Below are 13953 nucleotides of genomic sequence, written 5' to 3' on the forward strand. Positions count from 1 at the left end.
CAATTCCTTGTGACTGGTTTCTTGCCTCCACTAATGTCTTCTGTTGCTGCATGCTAGATGATTATACTATACCCTATCTGGAGAGCCGAATACTCAGTCAAGATGAGAAATAGGGCCTACACAAGAATTACCAGCCTGCGAGGTGGAATTGCAACATATGAATAAAACCTTTAGGACTCATACTGGAACAATTATGGCATACCAACAGACTGTCTATAGCTGTGTAATGAATGTGTTGTGTAATGTAGTTAATAAATAATTTATATATATATATATTGATATAATAAGACACAAGTAACAACATAGTCAGTAAATGCAAACTTCATCTCCTTGAGAACAAATGATCCTAAGTTAAACTCTGATACAATACATATCAATGTAACAGTGAGTCTTAAGTGGAGCTGAAGGTAACTATCATGTTCATTTTGAAACAGGAGGTGAACCAGAGAGCAGATTAAAATTACCTAGTGAAGAAGCTAAAGACCCAGATCTTTCACAAACACCTTCACACCTGATGGTATTAATAAAAATACAAAAAATACAACAACAAAAAAATGCTTCTATGCACCCTATGCATTGCCTTTGTGCATTGCCTGTTGACCCCTATGTTCTATTGGACTTGAACATAGTTTTTTTAAGCACTTGCATTGTTTCCTGACTAGATCCTTGCTTGTGTTGTATTAACTCTCAGATGTACACCACTTTGGATAAAAGTGTCTGCTAAATAAATCGTAACATTGTAAGAAGGGGAGTTTTACTCAGTCACACCTGCTCTCATATAAAAGCGGAGGAGAGGTGAGTGAAGATGCACCAGGGCTTAGTGCCATACAGTCTCTGCGGTGCAGAAGAATAAAGAGCTTCCTCTGGGTGAGCTGACCACACACTAAAAGTTTGAGGGGGCCCAAGGCCAAACTCAGCTGCAGCAATACTTTTCCAAGCAGAATCTTTCCAAAGTGCACAACAATAGCTGGTTTGGAAGTTTGAGAGGCAAACCATTATAGCCTTAAGATGATTTGGTTTGGGTCGGGGTTGGGGTTAGTGCTGACACAAAAAATTGACATTGCATATGAGATAGAATGTCAACTACCACCATTAGCGTTCTTTGGCAAGGCCTGCAGTTTTACCTGCTCAGGAAGTGCTGCACTGCAGCACAGCTTACTTCCTGAATGTGTGTAAGCAAGTTATGTAAAGAAAAAACAGAAATCATTGATGATTAACAGAATCATCATTTTATTGATTATTGATTATTATTTTGATACTGAACCACACAGCTTACGAGCTGACTTTAACACGTAATCCGTAAATTAAAAACAAAAAACAAAAAATATGAAAACGTCTAGTAGTAGTTGATGTATGCATGGTTATGAAGAGGGCAACATGTTTTGTTTTGTTTAGTCTTAAGCAGTGCCGTGATTATCAGAAGAAATAGCAAGCGCATGCAGCCATACTAACCCTCTCTATTTGTGTGTTAGTCTGTACAATAAATGTCAACATGCTCTGCTCTTCAAGTGAGATTCATCACTGGGCTTTACAGAGCTGGCAGTCCATTTCCTGAGAGGAAGTGAAAGGCTCTCTATCTCTGGGACATAATCAATAGCCATGAGGCTTGATCGAGAGAGGAAAGAGGAGAGGGACCCTGTCTGCTCTGGAAGGTAGAGCCCTTTTCCAAAGCATCATATTCCAACCCCCACCAAAAACAGCTTTTCTCTCTGTAAGACACACCGACAGGCTACCACTGTCTGTCACGACATCACTACATTCAAAACCTGGCACTTATGAAAAAGAAAAAAAAATCTGAATTACAAAGTTGCATATACTTCTAAGGCATTATTTGTGTTGGTGTCCTTTCAAGTCTTCATCATAGGGGCTGCCACATCATCTGGCAAAATATGAGTCAATTCGGACTGAACATAGACACTGCTAGAAATGGAAGTGCTAATGAGAATCAATGGAGTTCAGAAGCAGTCCGAAGCTGTGCTTGCTGCATCTGACACTTCATTCGATAACCATTTCGCTCTCGAGAAATCTATTCCTAGGCAATCAGAGTGAGGTATCTGAACACTAAATGATGAAAGGGCTAGGCCGCAACCATGCTACAAACATCACAGTGACAGAGAGCAGCATCAAAAGCGATGACACATAGTTGCACGATTACACACCATCATAAATTGGAGGTTAATGGCAGATATATGTTGCGAATCACAGGATCACTTACATGCAAACTGAAGGCTGGCTCTGTGACTGAGGATGGATCCCCGTGCATTGAAGGCATTGCATTGGTAGATTCCTGTGTCCTGGTCCCTGTCCAGACTGCTAATGATCAGGTTGCCCCCAGACATGCGACGCCGGTAGTCATTCACCAGATCAATGAGTGTTCCGTTTAGTGACCATCTGGAAAGACGCAAACACAATCAGCAGCTGAGCCTCCTGAGATGGACGCTCACAAACATTTATCACAGGGATCGATGTGATCAGCCCACCCATGTTATCCAGAAAACAGTGAGGTAAGTAACGAGAGTTGGGATCCATATTATTCATCAAGTGAATACAGAGAAATCCAAGTTGAATGAATACTCATGAATACTCCTTAAAGCCAGGTATGAATAGAAAATGAGTAGATACTTTAACTTTGAAGGGAGTTAAAGCTCACAGAATAAGTGTTCTAGATCTAGAAATCAAAATGAGTAAGTACAGTTCTTGTCTGTTTGGCAAGTGTCCATTACAAAGGCTGTGCGAAAAGTTAGACATTGTTTTCAACTTTATTATTTTGATTGTTATTTTTTTATTTTATTGTATAATTTTATTTGACTATGTTATTAAAGAGGGGTTTTCTTGTTCTCTGACTTAGTGCCTGATTGATTGATTTATAGCTTTTCTTTTTTTTTAAATCAGGGGAAGACCAATTGAGAGCAGTGAGCTCATTTACAAATATGCCCTGCACATATATAATAAAAAAGTTATACATTAGACATTGTAAAAAGTGTAAAATCGACAGTCATTATACAAAACATAAATACAGTACAAACACAAGACAAATGACATACAAAATACAAAAAAACAAAAACAAAAACAAAGAAAAATACAGTAAAACACATTTCCCAGGGACAAAGCAGACAGACACATTAAGAAAAAAATGAGCATTCATTTTAGAAAACATCTTTTAACAGCAGTTTAAACTATTCTAGAGTTAAACATTTGTCTAACTTAAGGGAGTCCTGAAGCTTATTCCAACTGTGAGGAGCATATTAAGTGAATGCAGTCTTTCCCAGTTCCATATTGGGATATCCAAAGTAATGGACTCTTGTGGACAAGTATGGTATCCCATAATTCTAATTCTTAAAAGTGAGGATAAATAAAGTTGTAGCTTATTAAGGATGGCTTTGTAAAAAAAAAAAAAGAAAAAAGAAGAAGATAATGTTGTTCCTTTCGGATGGAAAGTGATGGCCACCCCACCTCATAGAGGATACAATTATGGGTTCTAAAACTGTCACCTGTAATAAATCTAAGAGAGTGGTGATACACAGCATCAAGGGGCTTGGGGGTAGGGCAGCAGCATGCATGTAAATCACATCTGTATAGTCAAGCACTGATAAAAAAAAATGTTGCCTGTACAATCTGCAACCTACTGCTAAAAGTGAGGCACTGCTTATTTCTCAAAAAAATAAACCTAATTTAAATTTAAGCTTCTTAGTCAGATCCTAATCAGATATCCAGGTACTTATAGCATGGGACTTTTTTAATTTGAGCCCCAGTTATTGTACTGATTGTAAATATGTTGTCCTCACTACAGCGCAGAAGCTGCAGCTATTCAACTAGTGAAACTCTTTCTTGCAAAATGATGACTTGAATCGTAGTAAGCTTTACTCGCTGTTTACTGTGGCTCTTTACACCATCTTACACAGACAGTGCAGACTGAAACGAAAACGATATAAACAGTCATCATGTCGCTGGTAGCATGCGTTTCTTCAAATGTAAATACATGTAAATAAAACCCTTTTAATTACAAACAAATCAAATGCTTTTTCATGTAAATAACTGTTTTAAAATTAACGTATAAGTATAACAATGAAATTATTTACTCACGACATTGCCTTTGTGACGTTTAGAGTGTGGGTTGTCTAGTATTTCCTCATTGGTGTAACTAAATTATCACAAACGTTGGACAAATTCAGCCAGCTTCCTTAACATGACTGACAGTAAGTGATGACTAACACTTATCAAAATAAAAGCCTTGTCAAAAATAAAAGTCCACCCATCATTATGCCTTAAAGACAACACAGTAAAGCTTGGAGGTTTTTTCATTTGGGTTCTGGTAGATAGCATGTAATTCATATTACCTGGATTTGGAAAAAGCTCATGTTTAATCAGGGCCTTTTGAATAGCCAAAAAAGCTAACTTTAGATTAGACAAAGCTTTGCCAATGGAGGGCACTAATGAGTAAATAATAGTGGCATCAGTATAATAATGAATGTTATGAGATGTTACTAACCAATGAGCCCTGGTCATTTTTGAACAACGTGAATATGATAGAACCTAGTATTGAGCCCTGTGGCACCCCTTTTGTAACTTCAAGGAAACCATATTGATGACCCTCCTCAAATATTTCTTGAGTTCTGCCAGTAAGGTAACTGTGAAACCAGTTATATGCATTTGTGTCCAAACCAATTGATCTAAGTCTATCCAAAAGAAGAGTATGATCCACTCTGTGTCAGATACTTTGGACAAATCGATGAATAGGACAATATGACACTTATTCTTATCCACACAACAGATGATATCATTTACTAACTTACATACTGTTGTCAAAGTGCTATGTCCAGGTCTGAAACCCGACTGATGGGAGTTTAAAATGTGATGCTCGGATAAAAAGTGATGCATTTGAAAATTGGTGAGTTTAGCTAAAATTTTGGCTAATAATCACAGTTTAGAAATTGGGTGGTAGTCATTTGGATCGCTAGTGTCACCACCTTTATTCAGAGGCCGTATATGTGCTGCTTTTCACACTGTTGAATAATCCCGGATACAAGAGTTAAATGGAAAAATATGTGTTAAAGGATAAACTATAATCACAGATGATATGGTTTTGTTGGCTTCATCACAACGCGACCTCTGGCCATGCACTGGAATGGTTTGCAGCTGAGTGTGAAATGGCTGGGATGAGAGTCAGCACCTCCAAGTCTGAGGCCATGGTTCTCTACCGGAAAAGGGTGGATTGCTCCCTCCGAGTTGGGGTTGAGTTGTTTTCTCAAGTGAAGGAGTTCAAGTATCTTGGGGTCTTGTTCACGAGTGAGGGTAGGATAGAGTGGGAGATTAACAGGCAGATTTGTGCAGCATCAGCAGTAATGCGGACATTGTACCGAACCATTGTGGTGAAGAAGGAGCTGAGCCGGAAGGCAAAGCTCTCAATTTACCAGTTAATATTCGTTCAAATCCTCACCTATGGTCATGAGCTTTGGGTAGTGAGCGAAAGGGTGAGATCGCAGATACAAGCAGCTGAAATGAGTTTCCTCCGTAGGGTGTCTGGGCTCAGCCTTAGAGATAGGGTGAGGAGCTCGGACATCCGGAGGGAGCTTGGAGTAGAGCCACTGCTCCCTCACATCGAAATGGTTCGGGCATCTGATTAGGATGCCTCCTGGGTGCCTTCCTTTGGAGGTTTACCGAGCATAGCCAACTGGGAGGAGACCCCAGGGTAGACTCAGAACTCGCTGGAGGGACTACATGTCCAATCTGGCCTGGGAACGCCTTGGGATCCCCCAGGAGGAGCTGGAGGGTGTTGCTGGGGAGAGGGACACCTGGAGTGCCCTACTTAGCTTGCTGCCACCGTGACCCAGCCCCGGAAAAGCGGCTGAAGATGAGATGAGATGAGATGAGGATAAGCTATAATAGGTGCAGCCAATAGTAAGAGTCTTGCATTCAAAAGGTCTGCTCCAATGGCCTTTTTTGGTCAATTGAGGCCAAGGCATCAAATATCTCTTTAACAGAGCACTGCCTAAGGGAAACATTTCCCCCAATAGGACTATAAACAGGTGACCAGAAGGAATAAAAGGACTATTAAAATTTTCACAGATTTGTTCTTTTTCTGAGACAAGAGCAAAATCTAGAGACATATGCTTGGGTAGGGAGAAAACATAACCATGATTTAGTGCCTTAATTGTTTTCCATAATTTTTCTGGATAATTACTACAATTGGACAGGGTATCAACAAATTAATTCAACTGAGCACAACTTCTAATTGCCCTGACACATTTGTTTCTCAACTGTCTAAAGATCTGTCAATCCACAGAGAAATTGAGCCTTATGCTTTTGCTCATGCTACATCCTTAATATCTCAGGTGAAATTTCAGGTGAGAACCAAGGATTAGTTCTATTTTTTACTCTGTATTTCTTAAAGGGAGCATGCTTATTTGCTAAGGAGTTGAAAACATCTGTGAAATGGCTGCGGGCGAATTCAGGAATAGCACATAACTTTGTTAACAGTGAGAAATAAATCATGCTCAACATTTTGCCCAACAAAATGTTTAAAGTCTCTCTTTACAATAATATGTGGTGGAATCGTTTTTTGTCTGGAATCTCTAATGCAGAAAATTGGACAATGATCATTCAAGTCTAGGGGCAAACACCACTGGCTGTAAATTTATGTTGTTTGTTCATTAGGATTATATCTACCAGGGTCGACTTTTCTGGATTTCTGGTGTCTGGGCAAGTGGGTGAAAAAAAACAACTGAGTTAAATTTAATTTAATTTAATTCAATACAATTATTTGGTAACACTTTAGTATGGGGAACGTAGTCACCATTAATTAGGTGCTTATTAGCATGCAAATTAGCAACATATTGGCTCTTAATTGGTCATTATTACGTACTCATTAATGCCTTATTCTGCATGGCCTTATTATACAACCAGTAAGCCATTAACTATGAGTTTTCCCTCTATAACCTCAGAATTATTGCTTATTAGTAGTACCATCTCAATATGCTTTGCTTAGTATGGACTTTATAAGGTGGTAGTACCACAAGAAGAGTTATTCTCCCTTACTAACACTTAAAGAATATGGTCTGTTCTTACATAACAAAACACAAGACTACAAGTGTTAATAGTGTTAAATTACTGTAAATTAAGCTTTTGTTACTTAGAATATGTTCCCCATACTAAAGTGACATCTTGATCATTACTAATTCACTAGTAATTAAGTTTTTTTATGTTCCCCATACTAAAGTGTTACCAATTATTTTTTTAGCCCCTCAGAGGTCAAATATAACCAGTCAAGGCTATGGTCACCCATGAACACAACTTCAGAATTCTCATACACAGATTTAAGATACACCAATTTATCTAAGGCACTTTGATAGGCAGACTGGGGGTGATAGGCCCTGATTACCACCACATGTTTATTAGATAGAAATTTAATGTTATTAATCCAAATTCTTTTGGCAGAGACACAGAACATAACAAAGAGAAAGCAAAATAGTTTTTCACAAATAGTAATCCCTCCCCCCCTTGTGGTTCAGTCCACCCTATACGTATTGTAACCGTTAAGTGTAATGACATCATCCTTAATTTTATCAGTCAACCAGGTTTCTGTTAAAATTGAAATATCAGGATTGTTTTTTTGTTTTTGTTTGGACCCAGATTCTAATAGAGTCCAGTTTTGGCACCATGCTTCTCACATGACCGCTACAGTTTAGGTAGTCAAGAGGAGTATCAACTAAAAGTTGGTCAGCAGTCTCATTTCTCAAACCAGGCCCTTGATCATAATATGAGTCACAGTGAATTAACTTTAGATTGCCAGTATTTACACCACTATGACTATGCTGATCATGCCACTTGTGCGTGGTGATACCAACACTAGGGATAAAATTAGCCTGAAAACAAGATGTGATGATACTGCATGCACTACAGGATAAGCTGCTTTTATTTCAACAAAAAAAATGAGAAGGCTTAAAGAGAGTGTTTTCTGGAAGTCAACGGACAAAGAACTTGCATGGGCATAAAGTCAATTCAATGTTCATGGATAAAAGACTTGAACCTGCATTGTAAGGGTGAAAGCCATCGTAGTTAAAAGGTTCAGGGATTGATTTGATCAGTCTCCACACGTTATCCAGAGAACACTGTGGAACGTAATGAGAGTTGGGATCCATATTATTTATCAAGTGAGTATAGAGAAATCAAAGTTGAATCTCATGAATACCCCTTAAAGCCAGCTATGGATAAAAAATGAGTAGGCAACTTGAAGGGGGCTAAAGCTCACAGCATATGTTTTCTAGATCATATTATCAATAGAAATCCATCCATCCATCAATTATCCGATCCGCTTATCCCAACCGCAGTTGCGGGATGCTGGAGCCTATCCCTGCAGTCACTGGGCATTAGTTGGGGAGACACCCTGTACAGGCTGGCACTCCATCATAGGGCTGATACACACACACACATTCACACCTAGGGACAATTTAGTATGGCCAATTCACCTGACCTACATGTCTTTGGACTGTGGGAGGAAACTGGAGCACCCGGAGAAAACCCCCACAGAACATGCAAACTTCACACAGGAGATGACCCAGGATGAACCCCTAGGTTGGACTACCCCAGGGCTCAAACCCAGGACCTTCTTGCTGTGAGGTGACCACACTAACCACTGTGCCACCGTGCCGCTCAGTAGAAATCAAAATGAGTAAATACATTTCTTGCCTGTGTGGCAAGAGTGTCTTCATGAGACCTCCATTTAGCATTGTCCCTAGACCATTTTCTATGGGTTTATTTTTGGGGTAAGGTCCCTTTAATGAAAAGGTCATGCAATGGTCATACAAGCTTACAAAATCTAAGCCACAGCTATCATTTACAGCTATCAATATCACGGATGACTTCCAGATATTGTTCATGTCGAACACGTTGAATCAAACTGTGCTTAGCTGGTTAACCATTTAAAATGCAATTGCTTGAAAGGCACAAGCAACCTTGTCTGTAAGAAGTGGATGTCTTTCACTTTGCCTTGATGGGTTATAGTAATTTGCAATGTCTGACAGCGGGATATTTGATGGAGTTCTAACTGCAAGTGACTCCTAGGACAGGGGATGGTGAATGGACTTTACATTGAATATCTCAGAACATACTCACTGGCAGAGGTATGATAGAGATCTATAAAATCTCAATCACATTGTTCCATTCATTTTCCCCTAGGAAACGATTAAAATGAATGACTGTAATGCAACTTATTAGTTTGCCTGAGCAATGTGTTTTGACTGTGAAATAGCGGAGAAAAAAATAGGAGATGAAAATCAACATTGCATCTTTTTTTACCCCAGCAAACTAACAAGCAGTTACAATGGTGCTTCATCCAGTCTTAAAGAGAGTTGGTACCCAACTGAGTCTCATGATAAACACGGAAAAAAAAGAGGATCACAGTTTCAGAAATAAAATTACTTTTGACATAATTAAATACACAAAACATTTTTTTTGTAAGAACAGCTAATATTAATTTCACAAAATCTGACATTTGACTGCTTGGCACATGGTTTGGAAAATAACTGTGTGTCCCTGCGTTCACGTGGGTTTCCGCCACGTACCCCGGTTTCCTCCCAGTCTACAGACATGCATATCAAGTGAATTGGATACTTAAAATTGTGGCCCCTGTGATGGACTGGCAACCTGTCCAGTGTTTCACCCAGACTTTCGCCCAGGGCCTCATGCTCTAGCCTCCTGTAATCCAAATTTAGATAAATTGGTTATGGACAGTGAATAAATTACATTACAATATTCCATCTGAATCTGTATGTGTTAGGGGCACCCGGGTAGCGTGGCGGATTATTCCGTTGCCTACCAATACGGGAATCGCCAGATCGAATCCTCGTGTTACCTCCGGCTTGGTCGGGCGTCCCTACAGACACAACTGGCCCTGCCTGCAGGTGGGAAGCCGGATGTGGGTATGTGTCCGGGTCGCTGCACTAGCGCCTCCTCTGGTCGGTCGGGGCACCTGTTCAGGGGGGAGGGGGAACTGGGGGGGGACAGCGTGATCCTCCCACGCACTACGTCCCCCTGGCGAAACTCCTTACCATAGGTGATAAAGAAGCGGCTGGCGTCTCCGCATGTATCGGAGGAGGCATGTGGTAGTCTGCAGCCATCCCCGCATCGGCAGAGGAGGTAGAGCAGCCACCGGAACGGATCAGAGAGCAGGGTGATTCGCTAGGTACAATTGAGGAGAAAAAGAGGCAAAAAAAAAAAGAAAAAGAAAATAATCTATGTGTGTGTGTGTTGGGGATTTTGTTTGTTCATCTCTATTTTAACTGTGCTCACCACTCTCCACTTCAGGGTGAAATATATTCCTCTGAGTTTGACCAGGAGGAAATATATAACATGTCGAGGAAAGGAGGTTAAATGGTGGACAACGGAAGGCCTGCTATAGCTGTTGCTTCCCAGTGACATTGAGCTTAATGGGAGACGACTGTGGATAGCCTAAATAAAGAACACAACCCTTTGGAGCAGATGACTAGCTGGAAGTGAGGGCTTTATAAAACCGAGACGATCAGTAAGACATCTATTTTTGCAGTAGGAGCACCTAAAGGCAGGCTAGCCACAGTCCCATTGGAAGAAATAAACAACATGTCACTAACAGATCTCATCTGCTGTTTGTTGAAAGTCCAGAAAATTTTTTCTTTTCTTTTCTTTTCTTTTTTTATAACATGAGAAGTGGTGACATAGGAGAGCACATGTGAGAAAGAACCACACTGTAAAATCCGGAGCACAACAAGGCTGGTCCAATTCCCCACACATGGGCATGAAACTACACAATTCTTAAATGTTTATCCTTATTGTCATATTGTCATTAAAATTCATACAATCTGACAATCCCAAAAGATCAATCCTAATTTGAATTTTCCCCTTTTTTGTACCCATCCAATTACACCACTCTTCCGAGCCATCCCAGTTGCTGCTCCACCCCCCGCCGATCCGAGGAGGGCTGCAGACTACCACATGCCTCCTGCTATACATGCGGAGTCACCAGCCACTTCTTTTCACCTGACAGTGACGAATTTAGCCAGGGGGACAAAGCACGTGGGAGGATCACGCTGTTCCCCCCAGTTCCCCCTCCCCCTTGAACAGGTGCCCCGACCATCCAGAGGAGGGGCTAGTGCAGTGACCAGAACACATACAACCGGCATCCCACCCGCAGACACGGCCAATTGTGTCTGTAGGGGACGCCCGACCAAGCCGGAGGTAACATGGGGATTCGAACCGGTGATCCCAAAGTTGGTAGACAACGGAATAGACCGCCACGCCACCCAGGCGCGTGTGTGTTTCTTGTTTATTGTTTTTGTCATATTGTCATTAAAATCCATACAATCTGACAATCCCAAAAGATGAATCCTATTTTGTCTTTTTAACCATCACTACTATTATCATCATTCGTTCTCTTCTGGGATTGCATTTACATGCTCATATTTGCATCTTTAAATAAGGTTAATTGTATGCTTCCCTAGTTCAAAGGAGTCAATCCTAGGAGAGCCACGCCACAATAAAAATGATAATCAAATGCAAAGATTAAATCATTAATAACACATTTAAAATTCAAGAGAGCTTTACAAAGTTGAGAATGTAATTTCAAAATGCTAAGATAAAGTTACACTGGCAGAAAGCGATCCTGGGCAGTGAACATCCTGCAAAAGAAACTGCCCCTTATTTTTACCCAAGAGCCTGATGGATGCAAACTGACTGACAGAAAGTAGGGGCCAATGGAGACCGGCTCAAATAGAACTCTCGAGATTGGCTAATAATGGACAGGTACAGAAAAAAAAAATGTCTGTCACTCTATGCATCACCTATCACAGCAAATGGTTTTCTTAATTCATCCATTTACTTGATAGCTGTCGGGACGTAGAAAGAGTTTGACCAAATATTAGAAAATCTTCTAAATTAAAATAGCTAATATATTTTCATCTAAAAAAATAAAAATGGGAATTCAAATGCCAAGGTTTGTAAAAACAAGCATACATGTTGAGTACAAAATTAAAACACCTGAAATTTTAACTTTTTTGTTCTATTTCCATTCGGCCTTTAATAATAATCATTTTCCATTTTCAACTGTATATGAATGATAAGTCCCTCTGCTGTAAAAATGAAAGCAAGGCTTAAATTCATGTGGGTGAGCTAGTCATAAAGGTACCTGGTCCATTCCCCATCACCTTCCACAAACACTAGCAATACAACATTGCTGCATGGTGCATGGAAACACAAGAACAATTAAACAACTTTGTATTTTATATATATACGTATATATATATAGTATATATGTGTGTGTGTGTGTAACGTTGCCCAGCATCAACGGTATGATTCTTTGTGAACAAAACATTAGCAGCCGATGAGTGCGAGACGCACGTAACAGGCCTGTACTGCCATGCATTAAAATCTTTTTTCCTGTATCAGTGTTGATATTCTGCTCCTCATTAGTGGAGCACTCAACACCACTGATGGTTTCGGAAAAAAAAATGTTATGTGTGTGTGTGTATATATACACACACACACACACACACACACACACACACACATACATACATACATAGATACATACATACATATACATATAACTTTGTTAAAAGTAACACCCAATGGTAGGGAAAGTGCTCAACAAATAAGGAACAAAATAATCCAGTGAGTCAAGCAAATTCTTTATGAGACAGTACAAGCCTGTTTCATGCCATAAGCAATCATCAGCTGTCAATACATTTTATGGCATGAAACAGGCTTGTACTGTCTCATAAAGAATTTACTTGACTCACTGGATTATATCTATCTATCTATCTATCTATCTATCTATCTATCTATCTACACTAAATGTTTATTGTGAATCTATCAAGGGGCTACAATTTAAGTCAAGTCAAGTCAATTTTATTTGTATAGCCCAATATCACAAATTACAAATTTGCCTCAGTGGGCTTTACAGCAACGCGCCATCCTGTCCTAAGACCTTCTCATCGGATAAGGAACAACTCCCTAAAAAACCTTTAACAGGGAGAAAAAATAGGAAAAAACCTCGGGAAAGAGCAACAGAGGAGGGATCTCTCTGCCAAGACGGACAGCATGCAATGGATGTTGTGTTTACACAATTTACAGAATAAAATTTACAATTAGCAGATGCTTTTATCCAAAGTGACATACATCTGAGAGGTAGTTGGCTTGTAAAGCATTAAGAGTCTAAGCCATGGACGCTTACTGAGCTATCCAGATGACATCAGACAGATGTGGCTGTCATGCATCAGACTTGGTGCAAAGTTGTATGTATTAGTTCAATGACACAGACCTGAAAAGTCTTTAAAGATTTTTGACTGAAATTTATGAAAGCATTTGACCTTGTGAACAGTGTCCCTGAAAATGTACCTTATGCTTCTTTTGACAATGGTGCAAATGTGTGTTAATTCAAGTTACTTATATTAATGCCTGACGGAAAAATACCTTATTAACCCTGGCACATAGTGACACCCTATTTCAGACTACTTCCAAATGACAAGCATTTATACTACTACTACTACTACTAATAATAATAATAATAATAATACATTTTATTTATAGTGTGCTTTTCAAGGTACTCAAAGATGCTTTACATAAGTTAAAATGAACATAAAAGCAACACAGCAAGAACATGCAACACAAATATTAATCACACATTAAAAGCAATTCTGAAAGGTGAGTTTTGATTAATGATGTGAACGTGGACAGATCGGTACAGTCTCTGATGTGTTTGGGGAGGGGGTTCCAGAGGGAGGGGGCAGCAATGAAGAAGGCTCTGTCACCCCTGGTCTGGTGCATGACCCTGTGTGGTGGACACAGGAGGTTGGCATTGGATGAGCGAAGGCTGCAGGAAGGAGTGTGGTAGTGGAACAGGACAGTGAGATAGGAAGGGGCCTGGTTACGGAGGGATTTGTGAGTGAGGAGAAGGACTTTGAATTGGAACTGTTGAGGAACAGG

The 13953-nt window shown here is 39.9% G+C and overlaps 1 protein-coding gene across 1 annotated transcript in view; it reads right to left on the reverse strand.

The window, feature by feature from the left end:
* Positions 1–13953, reverse strand: part of cntn3b (contactin 3b) — a 107601-nt gene that overhangs the window by 45585 nt on the left and 48063 nt on the right. Inside the window, exon 3 of the mRNA XM_056273322.1 lies at positions 2216–2391. Coding sequence (XP_056129297.1) covers positions 2216–2391 — 176 coding nt within the window. The remainder of the gene's footprint in view (positions 1–2215; positions 2392–13953) is intronic.

Source organism: Lampris incognitus, chromosome 2 (genome assembly GCF_029633865.1).
Source record: "Lampris incognitus isolate fLamInc1 chromosome 2, fLamInc1.hap2, whole genome shotgun sequence".
Taxonomy (NCBI): Eukaryota; Metazoa; Chordata; class Actinopteri; order Lampriformes; family Lampridae; genus Lampris; species Lampris incognitus.